Source organism: Radiomyces spectabilis, assembly GCF_025331425.1.
Source record: "Radiomyces spectabilis strain NRRL 2753 chromosome Unknown BYT42scaffold_3, whole genome shotgun sequence".
In the NCBI taxonomy this organism is placed as follows: domain Eukaryota; kingdom Fungi; phylum Mucoromycota; class Mucoromycetes; order Mucorales; family Radiomycetaceae; genus Radiomyces; species Radiomyces spectabilis.
Window position 1 is genome coordinate 1,162,969 of NW_026251928.1, and position 20,275 is coordinate 1,183,243.

General features: G+C 44.4%; 6 protein-coding genes across 6 annotated transcripts; 5 read left to right on the plus strand and 1 right to left on the minus strand.

Moving 5' to 3' along the window:
* Positions 1 to 1,666: 1,666 nt before the first annotated feature.
* Positions 1,667 to 2,386, plus strand: BYT42DRAFT_543682 (uncharacterized protein; the record flags this gene model as incomplete). Its single annotated transcript, XM_051565710.1, has 1 exon — positions 1,667 to 2,386. One exon carries the CDS (start codon positions 1,667 to 1,669, stop codon positions 2,384 to 2,386), a length of 720 nt encoding a protein of 239 aa, XP_051426180.1.
* Positions 2,387 to 3,361: 975 nt separating this feature from the next.
* Positions 3,362 to 4,753, minus strand: BYT42DRAFT_559876 (fatty acid elongase). The gene is made up of 4 exons (XM_051567176.1): positions 4,473 to 4,753; positions 4,064 to 4,375; positions 3,904 to 3,977; positions 3,362 to 3,805 (listed from the first exon to the last, which is right to left on the minus strand). The coding sequence occupies exons 1-4, from the start codon at positions 4,624 to 4,626 to the stop codon at positions 3,464 to 3,466; spliced, it is 882 nt and encodes a 293-aa protein (XP_051426181.1). The 5' UTR covers positions 4,627 to 4,753; the 3' UTR covers positions 3,362 to 3,463.
* Positions 4,754 to 6,246: 1,493 nt separating this feature from the next.
* Positions 6,247 to 7,739, plus strand: BYT42DRAFT_611427 (isoprenoid synthase domain-containing protein; the record flags this gene model as incomplete). The annotated part of the gene is made up of 3 exons (XM_051571499.1): positions 6,247 to 7,254; positions 7,342 to 7,515; positions 7,581 to 7,739. The coding sequence occupies 3 exons, from the start codon at positions 6,247 to 6,249 to the stop codon at positions 7,737 to 7,739; spliced, it is 1,341 nt and encodes a 446-aa protein (XP_051426182.1).
* Positions 7,740 to 8,014: 275 nt separating this feature from the next.
* On the plus strand, positions 8,015 to 10,070 carry BYT42DRAFT_232815 (pyridoxal-dependent decarboxylase). Its single transcript, XM_051562623.1, has 5 exons — positions 8,015 to 8,545; positions 8,646 to 9,030; positions 9,123 to 9,457; positions 9,546 to 9,617; positions 9,699 to 10,070. Exons 1-5 carry the CDS (start codon positions 8,290 to 8,292, stop codon positions 9,938 to 9,940), a joined length of 1,290 nt encoding a protein of 429 aa, XP_051426183.1. The 5' UTR covers positions 8,015 to 8,289; the 3' UTR covers positions 9,941 to 10,070.
* A 463-nt stretch (positions 10,071 to 10,533) lies between these two features.
* BYT42DRAFT_559884 (uncharacterized protein) lies at positions 10,534 to 17,030 on the plus strand. Its single transcript, XM_051567177.1, has 17 exons — positions 10,534 to 10,683; positions 10,737 to 10,897; positions 10,965 to 11,096; positions 11,168 to 11,325; positions 11,390 to 11,621; positions 11,699 to 12,022; positions 12,104 to 12,175; positions 12,263 to 14,564; positions 14,660 to 15,017; positions 15,088 to 15,274; positions 15,352 to 15,533; positions 15,597 to 15,750; positions 15,826 to 15,901; positions 15,973 to 16,202; positions 16,280 to 16,570; positions 16,640 to 16,793; positions 16,866 to 17,030. Exons 1-17 carry the CDS (start codon positions 10,626 to 10,628, stop codon positions 16,952 to 16,954), a joined length of 5,160 nt encoding a protein of 1,719 aa, XP_051426184.1. The 5' UTR covers positions 10,534 to 10,625; the 3' UTR covers positions 16,955 to 17,030.
* Positions 17,031 to 17,344: 314 nt separating this feature from the next.
* Positions 17,345 to 19,986, plus strand: BYT42DRAFT_559893 (uncharacterized protein). Its single transcript, XM_051567178.1, has 8 exons — positions 17,345 to 17,708; positions 17,775 to 18,206; positions 18,326 to 18,517; positions 18,589 to 18,771; positions 18,833 to 18,914; positions 18,983 to 19,282; positions 19,369 to 19,589; positions 19,658 to 19,986. Exons 1-8 carry the CDS (start codon positions 17,541 to 17,543, stop codon positions 19,748 to 19,750), a joined length of 1,671 nt encoding a protein of 556 aa, XP_051426185.1. The 5' UTR covers positions 17,345 to 17,540; the 3' UTR covers positions 19,751 to 19,986.
* Positions 19,987 to 20,275: the final 289 nt, after the last annotated feature.

Below are 20,275 nucleotides of genomic sequence, written 5' to 3' on the forward strand. Positions count from 1 at the left end.
CCGGTGTTGAGCAAATCCATTTTTTTCAACACGATTTTTCTTTCGCTTGGATCACTATATCAAAAATTGGTGACGGTTAGAAACCAAAGAAGATCATACGTTACTTTAGTAACCATAATACAAGTTTCCCGCTCGTTTTACTGTTTGTGTTCAATGTTAATTATTAGTATTAAAATCCAATTTATATTTGATTCATTCTGTTTTATTCGCAGAAAAATGATCACACGGCGTGTTTCCCTCCTTGGTCATGAACATTCAGATTTGCGATGTGAAGATAAATCGATACAAATTTTGTACCATTTCCTGGCGGTTACACACACCACTGAACACATCGTGGAACTTTGTAACGCGTAACAAACCCACATTCGGAAATAGAGTTGTCCACAGCGATTCATTCAAGATTGAAGAAACGTTGCACGTATAACCATAGGACCCAACCAACCGGTTACCTAAAAAGGCTATCCTTGCCAGAAAACAAAAGACCACGATTTTACCATTTGAAGGCATGAAACCAAAATATCGTCACCACCACGTACAAGACAGCAACAAGTCCGCTGTTATAAGACTTCATCCGGCGACCCCGGTACGACATCCTTTAGTAGTCGAGATCATGGAACCACACGCGGTTTGCTGTAGGTAGAACCTGTCGTAAATGATGCTCTGTTTCATTCTTGCACCAATTGTTCTAGTCTACAAAAGCAAGCTGTTTTTTGTCTGTTTTTAAACTGAATCTAGACAGGCTTGATCCTCTCTTATCTAATAACGCGTTGACAGTGGAAGAAGGTCTGGAGTGTAGCTTGTTACTTCTTTTCCGCGGCGTTGAACACCATACAATAGGCTTTCGTTTTGTAGCGATCATACAGCATCTTCGCTTTCACTAAAATACGCGACAAGGGATTCGAGTTTTCTCTGAAGAATTATACACACCCGTCTAAGATACCGTAACATCATTTTATAATACTGAATGAAATGACAGATTATGAAATTCGGTCTCGATGTCGATTATCATCCAATCGCATAAAATACGGCAGTGATTTCCATGATCAGTAGCGGCGCTTGCACAGCGGTAGTATAGGTTTCTTGGATGGTTGTATGCGACTGTGACTCAAGATCTCTCCTTGCAGTGTTTTTGAGTAACTGACATGGGAGTCCCAAGTTCTTTATCGAGTACGATGCCTCCAAAACACCAAGTTGCCGAACATGCGCACGGATATTCGGAATATTGGGACAATTGGGACTCCCTAGACTCACCCAACTTTTCTAGACGATGCATATTCTTGTACTTCCAGCTATCGTATCATTGATCTGAGGGACCAAAATCCGTGAAATTCCATCAAATGGTACGCCAAAGAATAAAGGTTTTTCTTGTCAAACGTGGGTGGATTTTTCGGGTTAACATTCTTTCTATCTTTAATCAGATAAATCCCACAAGTTATCATTAGAAAAGTAAAAAGAGCCAGGCTGCAATATTATGAGAGTCATCACTCAAATATTCATCATCGATAGGATGATCGAGCGTTCTTGAGGAACTTGAAATCTCAGACGCCGCTCCAAGAAGATGCTGGACTATGAAGCGACCAATCAAATGTTGAGGGGCAAGCGCAGACAGTCTGGGGTGAACTTCAACTGAGTCTCCACTGCATTGCTTGCTTGCATGGCGACCGACATGGGCGATCTCGACATTGCTTTTGCCAATGGTCCCTGGCCACCAATAACAAAGCGCGAATGTCGTGTGCTTATTCTGGATTCTTCATTCAACCCACCGACAAGAGCTCATGAAGCTCTTTTAGCCACAGCCGTCCAGCAGTTTGCTCCCGATTATTTTGACGCAAAAATACTGCTATTTTCCACCAGCAACGCTGACAAACAGTTGACCGGAGCCTCGGTTGAGCAACGAACTCATATGATGGAGTTGCTTGCGCAAAAATTAGGCTACGAGTGTTTGGCGGTGGGGTTGACAAAGCATGCCAAGTTTGTGGATAAAGCTGTAGCGGTTGAACGTTATTTCCAGCACCACGGATTGCAGGAAGTGGAAATGTACTTTATTCTTGGCTATGACACTGTGACACGATTCTTGGATCCCAAGTACTATGCCCCTCTGACAGTGGCGGAAGCACTCGAGCCGTTTTTCGCACGGAGTCGCTTGATTTGCGCCGACCGAGCCGGATTTGATGAACAACTGGTCAACGCGTTTTGGACAGGCGACAAAGTGAAGCCGTACCTCGACCGGATATTGCGAATGAGTATCGATCCGGCCGCCGCCTCCCTTTCAAGCACACGCCTTCGAACCCTGGTGAAGGAAAAGGCCCCTCAAAATCTATTGACACAGATAGTAGACGACAATGTGGCGGACTACATTGTCAAGGAACATCTTTACTCAGCGTAGCGGATAATTGGTATTCCCGCTTGTTTGTGAAAGTCGCAAAGTGAAAAATTTAGTCCATCCATCCAGCACTTAATAAAATTAAAAATGTCACCTTGGATACGACAAATCGAGTATCGTTTCGCTGAATAACAAAAAAGATCAAAAATAGCCCACTCAATTTCTTCACATGCGTTTCATAATCTAGCCCATCCGGTCATCACGACACTGTTCGTTCCGTCCTCGGTTTGCACCATATCGCATGAATAACCGTATTCCAAATAAATGACGCACCATGAAAGGACGTACAATCATCTCATGAGACTTTATTTTATTGAGTTACAAGTTATACAATATCATGCGCCTAGAAGAGTACAGGGGAGATGTTTCACACTACTATTGCAAATTAAATATTGATCACCGAGAGTTAATCATTTATCCCATTGAAGCACTATGCGATGCTGGGGAATCCATTTCTTGATGGCAAAAACTCGCATGTCAATATGGCGAAAATTAACATGTTCTGAAATGAAATGGTTTATCCCGTATCTTTTTAATGATCCGTTCCCGTGGTGTAAAAAAACTCCTGAGAAATGATACGTTTCAAATAAATTGCTGTCATCATCCTCTCCTGCTAATATTCAAAGCCAAAGCTTCCAAAGCTGATCTAAGAAAAGAATGAACATTTTGTTGCAGCGCCTGGATATCCATTCATCGACGATTCGCCAACTTTTTAAAAAGAGTCATTTGAAACAACCAGCGGGTATGGTATTGACATAACAATCCTAAACATCAGGACATGCAAGGTTCAATCCAGTGATAATGCGAGCGTAATTTCATTTTAAGATTTAAAGCTTTCTATGTTCAATTTGTTTCCTATCACCCCAACCCCTGAATGATTTGACGTATTTTCACTGGATGATAATCAAAGCGGTAATCTTCGACTTTTTTCCTCCTCTGAGATAAAACATTCCCCATTTGCTCAAAAAAAAAAAAAATCGTGCACGTAAAGCAATTAAATTCAATAATAAGTAACTGTAAATTAAACTCGAGACAGATGGATTAAAAACAATGAAAAAAGTAAAGAAAACAATGCATGTACTAGATCTTCTTGGGCTTGTCAGCGACGGGCTGCTTCTTGCTGTAAGTGACCCGGTAAAAGTTGATGAAGAGGAATAGGTAAGAGGTAAGGATGGCACTACCAAAGGCCGCCGCACTTTCTTCGCCCGCACATGTGCCAAAATTGGGGAGATGGGTGGCATAGGTGTAGGCGTAATAGGAGTAACTGACAGTGTAAATCACAATGAGATCGATCACAAATTGGATGATCTGCATCGTCGTCAGATAGCGCTTCCACCAGATCTTGGCCCCTGACGCCGTGCGATAGTAATAATAATACATCAAAACATGAACCGTCAGATTCAGGACAATAGGCACCCAAGACTGGAAAAAAAAATTGACAAGGTCCAATAGGAATTGAGTTCACCACCAATTCTCACTTTCCAAGTTACCATAGATTGCATTCAACAATAGCCACTTACCACCGTAGTTCTGCCTGCAAGCTGGGTATAACACAGAGCCATGGTCATACTGTGATGGAAGTAATGCAAGAATTCTATGGTACCCCTCCCATGGTCAGAGTCGTTCTTTTGTCCCCACAGATTTACTCCTTTGTTTTTTCCCAACAGCCCCCATTCTTACCCAGTTTCTTCTTCTTCACGACCAAAAACACCGTATCCAGCAATTCCCAGTATTTGACCAAGTAATTCAGATAATAGATCAATTCCAGTTGAGGCGTGTAAGCATGCGCAGAGCAGATGGTATAATATAATCCATGACGAGCCAATTGTGGGATCAGCTGTTCCAACAGCAATACAAGCAACGCCCCCGAGACGATCGTCAATAATAAATTATGGAGTCGAAACAACGATTGACACGCGATCGGCTTGAATTGACGTAGCATGTATTGGCCACCAAAGATCACCACAAAGTATGTAATCACACCCACTACCACTATAATAACCGGGTATCAGCCCCATGGATCCATAACATTCATGCACCATCTGTGCACTCTCATTTCTTTCTCCACGCGTTTGGGTGGATGGTTTACCTTCTTGCAAAGTGGATAGAGGCGTGTATCCTTCAATGAATCGGAACTTGGTCGCCGATTCACCCATCAGGGCAGTGTATACCTTGTCAAAATGATCAAATAAATAGACCCCAAATGGTCTATCGATGCTAAACTGGACAAGAGGCTCGGACATGGCGACAATTACTGGTAACTGTAATGATAAACCCGCGGCAAATTCTAGTGCAAGACCAAGGAAGAAGAAGAAAAAAAAGAACAAAATACAAAAAAGAAAGAAGAAGAGCAATCTGTTTAAAAGGGGAATATAAATTTAACCGTTTTTTTTTTTTTTTTTTACTCCTTTTCAACAACCCAGGGAGATTTCCATTCGGAATTGTTCGAACTAAGACTTTTCATCGGTGTTCAACGCAGAATGTTTTTCGGAATTTCCATTCCACCCTTTTCCGCCAGCGGAGCGTGATTTTTCGAGCTCTCTTTAACGTCATGGCGGATGTGTTTTTTTTTCGAATAGCTTCTATTGAGCTTTGGCAAAGGAACCTTGTTCTCAGGCCGTAGTTTTTATATTATGCCAGCGAATTTATGATATCGATGAAGATTTATCATTAGATGGTTCCCTTGTTGAATGCATTTGGTTGAGCGATGGAAATTCCAATACCATAAACAGGCAACTGAAATGTTCCAAATTGGTGAAAACTCATTATACAGGGAACACGAACAGCCATATTGCCCAGGTACTACAACAATGCACTTTATATTGCTTCTCTTTCGTCCAATACACCGTTTCCATGGTACAAGATCGGTTTGACGAGATTTTTTTTTCTTTTTGAAACAACGAAGTAAAAGGATGAAGACAAAGACAAGAGGCCGCTAAAGTCAGGACAGGTCGCACAAAACATGCAAGCCTTGGGTGAAAAAATCAGCGCCATGGGCATATCGGCTTCCGAATATCCATTGTACGTTTTCATACAAAATGTCTAGGACCGCCAACCTATCCAGAAATCTCGATTGCTTGTCTTACGCTGCTTCAGATCTTCCCCTCCTTGGCTACCTTGTTAGTACCATTCCAGATATCTAAAATATTTTTTCCTGGCTCTATGGAGCCAATTGGGGCACTTTTTCTTCCCTGTCACGGTTCATCATCACTTGCTGAGAGGTGTATCAAAACTGTGAGTCTGAGTGATACCCTGATTTGAAATGGAAAACTTTTTTTTGTGAGTTTGCTCGTCAAGAAACAAGGCATATCAGACAGCTTCATTCCACTTGCTTCGATTTGCCCCTATTCTGAAATATTTCCTCCTCCATGTGATTGAATATGAATCTTTAAAAAAACATGTTGTACGTGCGCACTAAAGATGAAGCAAGCAATCCCATGGCAACAGCCATGGAGAGGAAAGGTTATTGCTGTGTGATCGGATTTGGGAGGAGTTTGAATTATCCAAACGACCATAATCCGCTGGAACAAGTGATTGCAGATCTCTGACAGGACTCCCAAGGAGCTCACAAATTTGGTAATAGAATAATGATGGACATACATAAATAATTGCCGGACTGTGGAGAGAATCAAAACAAAAGCCTTGGTCCTGAATGGAAGAATCATGTTCGCATTTCCTTTGTTATGATATACAGTTACAAAAGGAGATTGCCGATAATTGGCATGGGTCCATCATTTGTCGGGGCCATCGAGGGTTGAGTGTGACTGGGAATGAACTCAGCCACGCTTGCCCTTTCCTTTGCTGCTGCTGCACAAGGGCGACCCGTGGACCAAAGGAAAAAAAAACCTATCAACGCGTAAACTATGCATTCTCTCCGTGTAGTGCGTTCTAGTGCCACAAGAGCGGCACTCCGGCCTTCATTGTTAGGAGTGACCGTTGCTCATTACCATACCACCCGTCCTCATTATCGAGCTTCGGAATCCGCCCAAGATACCACGTCTCCTTTTGCCAAAATCGCTCAGGGCATCAACACGCTGCGCTCGACGATCCTGACGACCACCCCGCTGCGTCACGTCACCAAACCCGCCATCGATACGTTGCCATTTACGGGTACAGCGCAAAGTTGGAACGACGCTATTCGCGAAGCCCGCAGTTTAGTATTGAACAGTGATAATGATCGCATTGTGGATCCGGCCAAATTGGTGGGCAAGGATTTATGGGAACTCAAAGGGAACATCACCAAGTTGCTAGGTTCCGGACATCCATTTTTGGACACCATTGCCAATTATCTGAGCAGCGACAACGATCATCTTCGACCCTTGTTGGTTCTCCTGGTTGCGCAGGCAACCAACTGCGCGACGACCCCAGCCTCCGTACATCCGAATCATAACGTCACTGCGGCCACGGTCGATCCGGATATGGATATGGATATCTCATCCAAGCAACGACGATTAGCCGAGATTGCTGATATGATTCACACAGCTTCTCTTTTACACGATGATATTATTGATTCGGCGGAAAAACGACGGATATCTTCGGCCACGACCGTATTTGGCAATAAAATGGCGGTGTTGGCCGGTGACTTTTTGTTGGCACGGGCGTCATTGGCATTGGCGCAGTTACGGAATGCGGAGTGCATTGAATTGATGGCGACGTGTATCGCGAATTCTGTGGAAGGCGAATTTATGCAGTTGCAAAACACACGCGAAGAATCCATGACGGATCTGGACTACTACATGGAAACCACTTACAACAAAACAGGCAGTTTAATAGCCCAAAGTTGCAAGTCAGCGGCCGTTCTCAGTGGATGTCCCACCGATTTCACCAACGCCGCATATCGTTATGGTCGCAATCTGGGTATCGCGCTTCAGGTACGCTCGCTCAACACATGAAACGAATTTTTTGCCATCCCCACCTACCCCACATGAGAACCGGGTGTTGAATTTTTTTCATTTTAGTTAATGGAAGATGTGCGTGTGTTTGGTGAAATGGCGGCCAATCTCGGAAAATCGGCGAGGACCGATCTGCAGATAGGGTTAGCACCTGCGCCTTTGTTATTCGCGTGCGAGGAATATCCTGAATTGAAACCAATCATTCAACGCCAATTCAAGGAAAACGGAGATGCAGACAAGGTAACAGGTGGCGATCGCGTTAGATAAGATCATCAGCTGATTTGTGTAATATTAATTGAACCTAGGCAAGAGTCTTGGTCTATCAAAGCAACGGTTTGAAAAAGACCTTGGCCTTGGTCACTCAACATTGCGATCAAGCCGTAGCTGCCATCCAGACTTTACCTCGTTCCAAAGCCCAATCAGCCCTCATCCAACTGGCTTCCAACTTACCCTCACGATCATAGATGTAGTATTAGTAGTACAACGCCATACTAGAACCTTTTGCCCCATGTGGCGGACTAAAAAAAAATGTTCAACACCCTACGATCAGATAAAGGAAAAAAAAAAGGCCTCAACCGTCGTCATTATTACACGTGACTCGGTTTCTGGGTGGGGAAAAAAAAATAACAAAATGTGTTTACTTTTTTTTTCCCTTTGCCTTTTTGCTTCCTTCTTTGAAAAGCTTCTTTTCTTTTTTGCCTCCAAGTACGCCTTTTTTTTCTGTTCTTTGTCGAGACAAAAAAACAAACCGTACTTCTTAGACAACACAAGCGTTACTTTTCTCCACTTTTTTTTTTCATCTTCGTACTTTCTCGGACTGTAATCTCCCAGTCCGGACTAGCCCATCACGAACTCAGAAAAAAGACTCCTCAATAGCTTATTCAATAAGCGAGGCTTCCCTCCTTGGCTTGCCTGAATCTGCTGACCGCTTTCTCTGGTGAACTGCTGCATCTAATTTTCCCTGTCTTAATTATTTGATTCTTCTTTCTTATCTTTTTGCCTACCCATTTTTCAATGCACACCGAGCAACTCGAAACCGTGGTTCTCAACCAACCTTGTGACGCCAAGGTGTTCAAGAATCCGCCGTCCCCTGAACTGTGCGTATACAATCGTCCAGTCAGAGACATCATTAAACAGAAACTGGACGCCATCACAGCTTCTAAATGGGAAACCGACCAGGAGAACGCTTTCTTCGTTGGTGACCTCGGCGAAGTGTACCGCCAACATCTGCGCTGGCAAGCCTTGCTGCCTCGCATTCAACCCTTCTTTGGTATGTTTCTTTTTTTCTTCTCGTTTTTGGGCCACTTTGCTGATGCATCGTTTGTTCTAAACTTTTTTATTTGTTTTTTTTTTTTCTGTGTTTTGTGTAGCCGTCAAATCGAACCCTGATCCAATGGTCGTCAAGTTGCTGGCTTCGCTGGGTCTTGGCTTTGATTGCGCTAGCAAGTCGGAAATTCAGCAAGTGCTTGATGTGTGTGGTGATCCCACACGCATCATCTACGCCAATCCTTGCAAGCAGGCATCGTTTATCCGTTACGCGGCTCAACAGAATGTGGCCAAGATGACCTTTGATAACGCGGAAGAGCTTCATAAGATCAAGATGTTGTACCCCAACGCTGAATTGGTCTTGCGTATTCTGACGGATGACTCCAAATCTCTTTGTCAACTTGGTCTCAAGTTTGGTGCTCCTTTGGACACGGTCGAGCATTTGTTGCAGACCGCAAAAGATCTGGAACTTAATGTCATTGGCGTCAGGTAAGAAAAACTTGGAATCCCATCGCGGTCAAAAATTCAACAAGGCCTTGTTTCGTCTGACTCTTCCTCCCTCTCTTCCTGCTCTCCTGCAGCTTCCATGTCGGTAGCGGATGTTTAGACGAGCATGCTTTCTCTGACGCTGTGCTTCGTGCACGTCGTGTCTTTGACCAGGGTCAAGCGATGGGTTTCAATTTTACCTTGCTCGACGTCGGTGGCGGATTCCCCGGAGCCGATATCCAAGATGGTATTACCTTTGAAAAGGTCGCGGCCGTGCTTGGTCCTGCTGTCGACCAACTGTTCCCTCCCGAAGTCCGTGTTATTGCTGAACCGGGTCGTTATTTCGTCTCTTCGGCCTTTACCATCTGCACTCATGTCATTGGTCGTCGTACCGTTCAAACTGAAGTCGACGAAAATGCTAGCTATATGTGTAAGTCGAATACTATGATCATCATAAATTTTCACTTGACTATTTTTGTCTGCTTTGAATTGCGTTATTAACTGACTGCACTTTGTAGACTATGTGAACGATGGTATGTACGGCTCTTTCAACTGCATCCTTTTTGATCATCAGGTCGTACAGCCCAAAGGTGAGCTATTTTCGAATTTATTTATCGCTCATTGGAATTTTTCGGCCTCTCATCATTGGAATTTTTTATTTGATTTTTCAGTGTTGCGCAAGGGTGACACTTACATGTATGGAGAAAAGGTGGAATCGCCCGAATTTACCTGCAGTGTCTGGGGCCCCACCTGCGATTCGATCGATTGTCTTACCAATGCTTCGCGTCTTCCTTTGTTGGAAGAAGGCGATTGGATGTACTGGGAGAACATGGGCGCCTATACCATTTGTGCCGCCTCTCAATTCAATGGATTCAAAAAGTCGGATGTCGTCTACACAAATACCTATTGTTAGACCCTAAAACATTTACCGTTTTTACAAAAAATAAAAGAGACATCGATTCCATGGTTGTTATTCAAATCTTATTTACTCTTGTTACATTTCCGTCAAAACATTTCTCGTAAGAACAAGAAGGTGATGATCGATTCTCAAGTCTATGCACAAATCTGCAAAAGGTCGCATTTGTTCATATTGTGCCCTTTTTTTCAAATGGACACAAAACGGTCCTGGTTACAAACTTGCCGCAGAAATTTAATGCTTCTCTTTCGAGACCACTGGTAGCTCGCGATGTTCCTCGAGTACCCAGTCCGAAAAAATGGCTCACAGAATTAAATGTAACGTTTTGCGTTGTATTTTGCGTGTTTTAGAGCGGAATGGTATTTTTTGCATCGCATACCATCAAGTTTTGTTTGTCTTTTGATTACGATAATAGTCTTTGCTTGCACCGATTGACAACGCAAAATATCGGTAGTAGCGTGATTCCGTGATTCATGCCAACGTCAACTATAAAGTTTATATAGCTCGGTACGTAGATTGATTTTATATTTTTCTTCAAAGATGCCGTCCTTCAAAAATACAAATTGTAAACGGCGGCATTTGACAACAATGGAGAGATCATGCTGAAAGGTCAAATCGGACAGTCACAATCATTCTCTTTTTGGACTTGTTCATTGCCTTTTCTTCATTTTTTTATGCCTTTATGTTTGACGATATACTATCCGCTGTAGAGCAGGAGATAGCAATAGAAGGGCCCCAAGGTACGCATTTCCCGTGTGCTGTAGTGGAATGCCTACTTAGTTGTGCCATTCAGGGTGTGACCTTGATCTCTTATGGGAATTTGTCGCCACGGCCTTGGAGCGGCAGATTCAGACCATGCAACCCCACACCGATCGCAAACCGATCCTCGATAATAAATACAAAGCTTTCCTATGGCAGTACTTGCGTCAATTCCAGCTCATTAAGTTTATACTGGTACCTACAACCCGCCTTTTTTTTGTTGTCCCAACAGTCAACTCATGGATTGGTCTTGACATGCTAGTCCGACGACCCTTCGACCTATTTAAATTTATCCACAGCAGCTTACGACGACGTATGCCAGCAATACGGATCAAAGCTCCGAATTGTTGCTACAGTTGAAAGCCGAAAAAAGTTGCTTTTAACAGGCTTAAAAGTACGGCATCGCCTAAAAAAAGTCATAGCACTGCTGCAATCCATAATATATTTATCAGAGTTGTTTCCTAGGCAGATCATACCCTGACTTCAGGTCAAGAACCAGTCCTCGAAGCCGTACTTCGGGCGCGGCATCGAGGTATCAACCAAATGCAGCTGGCCGAAGAGTTGAATATGGATCCTCGAAGTGTATCTCACTATACTAAACGCTTGCACGCTGCCGGATTAATGTAAGCCCAGTAAAGAAAAAAAAAATGCAGCACCAATTGCATTGTTATTGAACCCAGTCATTAGCGACAGACGATCCGAGGTGTTCAAACGCAACTTGACCATCCTGCTACGTCATACCATGTTTGCCGCAGAGTCAACTGCGGCCGGAGAGATGCCCACTTCTTTGAGGACTGAGGCCGCTCCACACCCTTCCGGAACCCCTATTAATCCCGATGAAGCTCTGAAATCGCTTACCAAACTTTTATCGGAAGCAAAAGACAATATCATGTATTTGCAAGATCTGGTCTCACTCATGGTAAACCGGCAATTTCATCTACTTTTTTTTATTTCAGTTTTTGCCTAAAGCATTTTCCTCCTTATCGGTACTTGTAGGGATTTAACACCGAGAAAGAAATTCGATGGTGCCGTTCTTTCATCGCCAAATTGCATGCAAAAAATTACGTCGAAAAGCTCAAAGTGTATTCGGAAAAAAAACGCGTCCACGCCGTAAGGCTCGTTGCGAACAGGGAAGACATGGAAGGGGTCAGCACACCTGCAACTGAGGGCACTCCTTCTGAGATGTCCGAAACGACCATGCCCGTCGCCTCTGTTACTCCGACCATTCCGATTCAAAGTTCGTTGGTTGTTGACCAGTCAATGGCTTATCTCATCTACCAAGCCATTGTCAATGCACGTGAATGTGGCGCTACTCGCAATGTAAATATCCAAAGGGGAAAAAAAGCGAGTATCACATAAAAGCGCCAATTAATCTCGGATTTTTGGTTCTCATCCATTTAGGATATCCATCAGCAGCTGCCGGCGATCCCAAAACGGTTTGTGGTCCGATGCTTGGAGCGACTTGTTCTACCGGTGAGTCCACAACTAAAGCAATATCAAGTGTATCACATCAGCGAAACGTTGGGTAAAGAAAGGCGTTATCGATATTTTTCCGAGAAGGGATGGAAAGCGTACCACGAGAGTAAAGGCGAATCGGTTGACATTAACAGTGCCACCACCACATCAACAGAAGAAGACCTGCAGTACGAAGAACCTTCAAATATATATTATCTCGTATCAGAGTCGCCAGAGACTCGATACGGAAAACGAAAAACGCCCGCCACATCCGAATCCTCCTCTGCACCCAAGAAAAAATCAAAGACATCGCGACAAAAGTCGCAAAAGCTTGCGTCTACTACGACTACCGAAACTATGCCCGACTCATCCACGGACACGCAAACTTCCAAGCGGGTCTCCACGCGTGCCATGTCCAAACCAGGAAAGACGATATTGCCTGCAGCATCGTCTGCCACCGCGCAAAAAGATACCTCAAACGAAACAGTCCCACCTGCCACGACCACGACCACGAACACAGAACTTCCTAAGCCCGCCACAACACGGGCTAGGGCAAAAAAGGTAGAGCCTATCAAGGAAACAATAACTCCTACTACGACCACGCAAGCAGAATCTTCCAGGAAGAGACCGACACGTGCAGCCTTTAAAAAGGCTCAGGAAATACTTCACAACTTCGTATCCCCGGCCGATAACCAACCACCAGCGGCCAAACGTCGTGAATCCCCCGAACACAGTGAAGCCAATGAACTCGCTACCTACACCTCCCAAAAGAAACCAAAGTTAACCGTAAAGAATGCCAGGCCAATTGCCCATGTCACAATATCTGCACCGTCGCCTCAACAAATCGCTTCGAGTTCATCGGCTCCTAGTTCGGTCGGACCCGCCACAGCATCATCATCGGCAAGACCTAAAAAGGAACGTCCAAGAGCTGTGAATGTGACGGTAGAAAAGCGACGAAAGCATTTGACCGATATTGTCCTTCGAGACAGGATTCGTGATCTGAATGAGAGTCTTAATGATGAAATGACCGATTTAATGTACGGAAAGGCCGATACCAAATGTAGGTTGGCGCGCAAAACGCTGCAGCGGGACAGCGAGGTATTGCACGAAGCGAAAACAATCAAGCTTATCAAAGTGATGGCGAGTTCATTAACTGGCAACGAAGAAATGAGAATATTATTGATGCACCCCGAATTGAACGAAGACGATCAAGAAGTTCAAGACTACCTAGAACAATCGGGAAAAGCGGTCCACATGGAAGGCAAGAAACACCGCGTGCTCAAGGTACTTCCAACCGCCGAGGTGGAACGGTTGATCGACAGACAACCGTCCGTCAAACAGCTGGAACATTATAGTCATAATGGTTATTGCGCTCCAAAGAAATTTTGGCGATCGGTGGCCCTGCAATTTGGATGGATTCAGTCAAAATGGTTGCGCGCCAAAGAGTTGCATCTTTACATGACGAGTGAAGCGGAAGAGACTGTGACAGCCGGGGGAGAAACGCAACGAACCATCAATGTACGCGACAAACTTTTCGATATACCACTCAGTCTCTATTGCAAACTATTTGGCATCTTTACCTTTAGCAATGTGCTGGAAAAGTTTCTTCAGGATGAAAACAACCGCCACACCCGGCTTGGCGATTTGCCGGACGAACTTCGGCAAATCGTTATCTTCAAGCAGTATAAGTTGCGACGCAATCTACTCCTGCTCGTTGATTCGTTGGTGGCGCTCGAATTAATCGAACCAGTGGCGGAAGAGCCAGCGTTATTGGCGTCACCAGACAACATTAGCGTCACTTACCATCTCTGCGACACGGGAAAAATCCGTAACTTTGCCGCTCCTGCAAGGCCTGTTCTTCAAGAAATGCCTATTACCACGAGAGAGCAAGTGATGTCTTTTTGGGAAGAGTTGCAGTACACATGTACTTGCGTGCATACCACCCATACGTTGATGAATCGGAAAGGTCCGTCCGATGCTCTTAGCAGTATTAGCACACCTCACACTTGGCATGTGGGGTCGCTATTCACGCCAGCGCAGAAACAAATTTTGGATGCTCACGTCGATAATGTGCGTGGGGAGACACCGAGCCGATATTTCCAACTGCTTACTCGTCTTTCACGAGAGACCGGAATTTCTGCGAACCGCATTCGACGGTATTATCTGTCTATTGAGAAAGGCTTTGAGCGACGAAAGCAGGCGCAAGAACAGCCAGTGGTGCTGAAACGAGGAAACCGAAGCGATCAACAACCACCCGCGATCAAAGCCTTGTTGAAAGCGTCCTCCAATCAACGGACCGTACCTAAAGCGAAAATTCGTCGCAAACTGTTCCCATTCAAGAAATCCACCTTTGTGGCAAGTCGAGATGCCCTCAACCTCCGATCTCGCCGAGACGTCCTCGACCCAAGTAAGTAACCGCCGCCCACGGCCCAAATATCATTATTGTCGATGCCCAATTGTTCGTCGTATATACTAATCGCAGCATGGTTCCTGCTTCTTTAGCGGCCAAACCAGTGACGCGACCGAAAAATCCGTTCAACGATATCGAGCAAGATTTGCTGTTGTATGCCATGGCCATTCAAAAACACCGAAGTCAGGGTGTAAAATTCTTTTGGGCGCCCGTGGCTGAAGCTATTCCTGGTCGCAGCGCCGAGTATTGTCGACGATCGATAGCACCGATCATGCGAAAGGTGCCTCATTTTCTAGACGATGTCAACCGTTTAAGCGTGCAATGGGGCGAAATTTATCGCCAAGGCATAGCCAAAGGCGATATTGAAGATGAAAGGCCATGGGATAATCGCCATTACGATTTACCCGCCTATTTGGAATACTTTTTAACCAAACTTAAGGAGCAACCCGAGTAAGTAGATGCAAAGCCTCTTGCTTTGGAGGAAGGGAGAACAGAATTATTAATTTCAAATCGTTGACAGAGATCGAACACAGATATTACATTTACCATCGGATGTCCAAACGGTGACCAATGCATTCCACATTCAAAAATTGACGGAAGAATCTGGTCATCCCTCCCCGTGCCTGTTGGCTAATAAAACCGATCTGTTTGATTGGCACATTTCCTCTGTAAACGACCAAGTGCTTCTTGCGACGGTAGTGATCAAGGTAAACCCATGCATATGTGGTTCAATAGACACCTCGTTGCGTTAACTTGTTGATTGTCATGTCCATATGTGCGTTAGATGATGATGATCACGCCGGCCGAGTCGTACGATCCGGATCGCGCTGCCTTACTTCTTCGCTTTTTTCCAAAGGAAATCGTAGACGAAGCAGTGAAATTACTACGTGATAATGGAAGCATCGTCTATTGGAAATTGGGAAAGGACAAACGTGTTCCCGGCCGAACTTTTACTGTGTCGGAACGGTGAGTCGTTGGGAACCAATCGATATGCGCTTTCATAATCTTCTAATACTTACACTGGGTTAGGTTTTTGATGGCTTTCGATAGCTTGCTGCCACCACAATTGTATCAGACGGCTGCTCAGTTTCAGCGGCATGCAGTTGATGGCCAAGTCATTGATCTCGACAAATTGGACAGCGGTATTGTAGCTTCCACATTAAATATGCTATCCAATGGCAATGTAAGCATATGCACCTACCGAACGAGCATCTTTTTTTTCAATTTTATTCGCTCCATGTTGACACATTCACGATAGATTACTCTCGACTTTACAGACAGAGAACGGTACTTGACGCTACGGCGGAAATTGTACTATCCAAAAAAAGCATACAGTAAGTTCACGAGTTACATCGATGATACTTTTTTTGCACCGGGCATTGATTCTCAATATATTGTCCATCAGCTGTTGCTCGTTATCTTTGGATCAATGATGAATTCCATATTCGGATGCAGATCAATCACGAGATGCAAATACCCGCGGCACCGGAAAATCACCCGTCGCTGGAGCTGCTTACTCCTGGCCAGACGAGCCATGTAGCTAAAAAAGTTTATGGCAACAAGTCAAAAGTGAAATTCGTTTACGAAGCGTTGGATCATTTTGGAGACAAGGGTGCCAATTTTCATGAGATCAAGGTATGGTGCTGGCATTGTGTGAATCAAAGAAGAAATGCTAATTGTGTGCCTCAAAAACCGCCCATAAAAACAAACAGAATTATGTGCTTGCGAAACATGCCATTTCTTTGGATGACGAGGAGCTTTATCACGCGCTTCGCGACCTTTCGAGTGGAACGTGTCCTGTGGCGTGTGATATAGGGTATACGAATCAAAGATGGGTGTTGTCGCATCATGCAAGCCAATGGATGGTGAAAATTCGTGGAGAGACAAAGTATGTTCAGCCGCGCATGTGGTATGATATCCAGGGACATGTTATCAGCAAAGTTCTGCGTGGATGCTGTGAAGCGATTCTTGGGCATATTGTCTTGAATCCTGGTATTAGTCACGTAAGTTGTGGACCGGTTTTGGTTTTGGTCTGCTTGACCGCTATACTAACGGGATTTGATCCCATGTAGGCCAGATTGCTTGAGAATTTCACCGGCTTCTTAGCACCCATCGAGTTGCGAGATCTCCTAGACTATTTACGGGGCATGAAAGCCATCCGATCACAGTCGATAGTGCAGCATGGAAAAGTATCCTTGTTTTCGCGTATCGGATTCTCCAACACCGGTAAATTCGTCAGCATGGCATCCTGTGTGTATACTCGGCTCATTGGATTCGCGCTTTTTGAATTTTCTGCAGGCATTTGTACAATGGAAAAGACGAAAAGCACGCATTATTGGGCAACCAAAAATTACTATATGTGGGCAGATGGAGTGTCACAGACTTAATGCCCGAGCTGATTTTTGAACCATGGCCATGAAATCAAAAAAAAAAAAAAAAAAACGAAAAAAAAACGGCCAAGCACAGCGTCTCAATCACTTTTATCATTCACTCATTCTGCATGCATGCATCTACTGTAAATAAAAACATCTGCATTGATCGATTATGAAGCACTCCTAGAGCCAACAAAATGGAGGCCGATCTTTTTGGGTGGTGGGTGACAGAAAGCTGATGCGAGGTGACACAGACGTCAATATGAGGTCACCCGCAACATGGATAACTACAGGCACTGAGTCTTTTTTGATGGAGCTGTCAATAGCAAAAGCATGTCAATGAAAATTGATATAAATAAAGACCTGCATATATTGTATGTAAAGAGTAGGGGAGAACAATAAGTCAACATATACAAATCTTGACTGGAGCACCATGATTGCTTCATCCCTGCATCAGGCAAGACTTTTCATGCAGTGGGGAGGTGTGACTGTGGTGCAAAAAAGTAGTGAGGAAGGAGGTGGTGATTCGCTTTTTTTTGTCTCCGCACTCTGATTTCATCCCCGCCGACCCATCGAGAGGGATTGCCTACCTCCTCTTATCATGGGAAAGTCAAGAAAAAGCGGCCAAAAGAAAAGCGGACGCCCCAATCAGCCGCCTCAACGCAATGGGTCGTCTGGCGACACTCCACAATCCACGCCATTCCAGCCATTGAACATGTTTTACCCCCAACACCAATACGCCGCCATTCCCGAAACCGCATCGGATTCCGTAAGTGGCCGCCATTAACTACTAGTTAGTGACGTAAAAAAAAACACAACTAACCCGTACAAACAGGATTCCCATCACAGTAGTCATCGTCAAAGCAATGGCCAAGATTCTCGGCCTAGTTATTTCACCACGTCGCCTCGTCGCATGGACGCAGACGATATTTTGATCGATATGCGCAACAAGGACAGTAGTCATCCAAATATGCGTGAAACTGAAAGAGTGGAACCTGCGAATATGTATAATTCGGATGTCGATACGGCCGGGTCAACGCACAGTTCAGTGGAAGGGGATGTATGTTTTCCTACCCCGAGTAAGAAGGAAGAAGGTGGCATCGATTACGAAGCGTTAGATAATTACGTGAGATGCGAATGCGAACAATTGCAAGCAGCCAAAGATACCTGTGATATGGTCAATGGCCACCGACAACGACGGCGGCGGTTATCGACCATGCAGACATTCGATACAAGACGATACAGCCTTTACGGTGACAGGATGAAGGTAAAGGAGAAAACTAAAATGAACAGACCCCCGAAAGACCAAAGTCCGATCCCTTTGTTACTGTTATGGTGATCAAAAAACAATGAAAAACACAATCTCATGGCAATGACTTTCTTTAGCATCCCGAGGCCAGTGACTCGGATCATTTTCGATTCAGTTATTACTCACCTGCCGAACCGTCGACGATTCACGCTCGCACAATCAGCGAGATCCCCACCAAAGACGAGAAACTAAGCGACATGCTGAAAAGGGGGTGTTTCTGGATCGATGTGCTGAACCCCACCGATTCAGAAATGAAGGCACTTAGTCAGGTAACCTCATCTCACTTTGGTCTGATGCTAGGCACTCATACCCATGCTTAACTAAAACTGTGATGCATCAGATATTTCGCATTCATCCTTTGACGACGGAAGACATAACCATGGAAGAACAACGGGAAAAATGCGAAGTGTTTTACAATTACTATTTCATCTGTTTCCGCAGCTTTGAACAAGATCAGCTCAGTGCCAACTACCTTCAACCATTAGCGATCTATATCATTGTATTCAAAGAAGGCGTGCTAAGTGTAAGTTCAAATGGGTGAGAATAACGGTAAAAGACCTCAGAGTATCTCATCCTCGTGGCAGTTCCATTTTCGACCGATGCCCCATCCGAACAATGTCCGAAAACGAATAAAGCAACTGAAGGATTATATCAACGTTACACCAGGTAAATCAATGGTCTTTCAGTCTGACGTTGAAAGGCATGGGTTCCATCTGACCAGCGAATGGAGATAGATTGGATTTGTTACGGCGTCCTTGATGATATCACCGACTCGTTTGCGCCTTTGATCCGAGCCATTGAATTTGAAGTGGATTCTATTGATGAACTCGTCTTGATCTTGAAAGAGTCTGAGCAATCCGACATGCTGAGGCGGATTGGCTATTGCCGCAAACGAATGATGGGCTTATTAAGATTACTGGTATCCAAAGCAGACGTGGTCAAGACGCTGATCAAACGGGGAGAAGTCAAACCAGTGGAAGGCACACGACCGGCCCTAAGTAATGAAGTCTCACTCTATCTGGGAGACGTCCAAGGTTTGTGTTCTTTACCGGTTGTTATAAGGACAACCAGCGAATGAAGAACGTGATCGTTGACTGCTCGTTTTCTTTGATGACCACAGATCACATCATCACCATGCTCCAGTCACTCAATCATTACGAAAAGATATCATCACGATCGCACTCCAATTACCTCGCCCAAGTTTCCATCGAGATGACGCAAACGAATAATGAGATCAACGACGTCTTATCCAAACTGACCGCACTAGGAAGTGTGCTTGTTCCAATGAATCTTGTCACTGGTTTGTGGGGAATGAACGTCCAGGTGCCAGGCCAGTATCAGGTAGGGTGACGTCCAGGTGCCTTGATATGCGCGATAGAATGCTGACGAAACGTTCCCATCGATTATAGGAAGATTTGACTTGGTTCACTTGTATTCTATGTTCCATCTTAGCGTTCTGTGCCGCTTCCACCTTGGTGATGCGCCATTACAACATTGTATAAAAAAAGCGACTTTCTCTCCACCCGTTCTAAATAGAGCTCAATTTGCGTTCATTTCATTCACCATTTTTTGGGTTATCGCACAATGATGTACAGTATACTACCAAACATCCTTTATGATAAAAAAACAATTCCATACCACACACTTTACTATTGCGCCAACGGCAAGACTCCGCACAGCATCTCACGCCATCTTTTCCCGCCCAGTTCCCGCGGCCAAAAAGATGCCCCGCTATTCGCAAAAATAGCGAAAACTGAGATACAACTGACTCGATATTTTGTTTTTGAGAAAAATCGTAGCTTTTAGATACCACGGCGGATCTAGATTTGGTTTCTTCACTAAGATATGCAGTACATCCAACACACAAGGTTTTTTTTTTATATTTTTATTTTCAAAAATGAAACGTAGTGGTACAGATATCTACAGCTATGAGGTATGGTTGTATGGTTTTTCTTGAATCTATAGTATGATCAAGCCGATCCAATGCAACGGTCGACTAGCGATTATTACATTGGGTCTACCCTCTT

Coding starts and splice junctions, on each gene's coding strand:
- BYT42DRAFT_559893 (XM_051567178.1), top strand. CDS start 17,541: ATGGGAAAGTCAAGAAAAAGCGGCCAAAAGAAAAGCGGACGCCCCAAT. Junction 18,207..18,325: donor TTTACGGTGACAGGATGAAG/GTAAAGGAGAAA, acceptor GACTTTCTTTAG/CATCCCGAGGCCAGTGACTC. Junction 18,772..18,832: donor TCAAAGAAGGCGTGCTAAGT/GTAAGTTCAAAT, acceptor TCCTCGTGGCAG/TTCCATTTTCGACCGATGCC.
- BYT42DRAFT_559884 (XM_051567177.1), top strand. CDS start 10,626: ATGTTTGACGATATACTATCCGCTGTAGAGCAGGAGATAGCAATAGAA. Junction 10,898..10,964: donor AGCTCATTAAGTTTATACTG/GTACCTACAACC, acceptor TTGACATGCTAG/TCCGACGACCCTTCGACCTA. Junction 12,176..12,262: donor TGGAGCGACTTGTTCTACCG/GTGAGTCCACAA, acceptor TTTTCCGAGAAG/GGATGGAAAGCGTACCACGA.
- BYT42DRAFT_232815 (XM_051562623.1), top strand. CDS start 8,290: ATGCACACCGAGCAACTCGAAACCGTGGTTCTCAACCAACCTTGTGAC. Junction 9,458..9,545: donor CGAAAATGCTAGCTATATGT/GTAAGTCGAATA, acceptor TGCACTTTGTAG/ACTATGTGAACGATGGTATG. Junction 9,618..9,698: donor TCAGGTCGTACAGCCCAAAG/GTGAGCTATTTT, acceptor TTGATTTTTCAG/TGTTGCGCAAGGGTGACACT.
- BYT42DRAFT_559876 (XM_051567176.1), bottom strand. CDS start 4,626: ATGTCCGAGCCTCTTGTCCAGTTTAGCATCGATAGACCATTTGGGGTC. Junction 4,376..4,472: donor TCTATCCACTTTGCAAGAAG/GTAAACCATCCA, acceptor CGGTTATTATAG/TGGTAGTGGGTGTGATTACA. Junction 3,978..4,063: donor CGTGAAGAAGAAGAAACTGG/GTAAGAATGGGG, acceptor GGGGTACCATAG/AATTCTTGCATTACTTCCAT.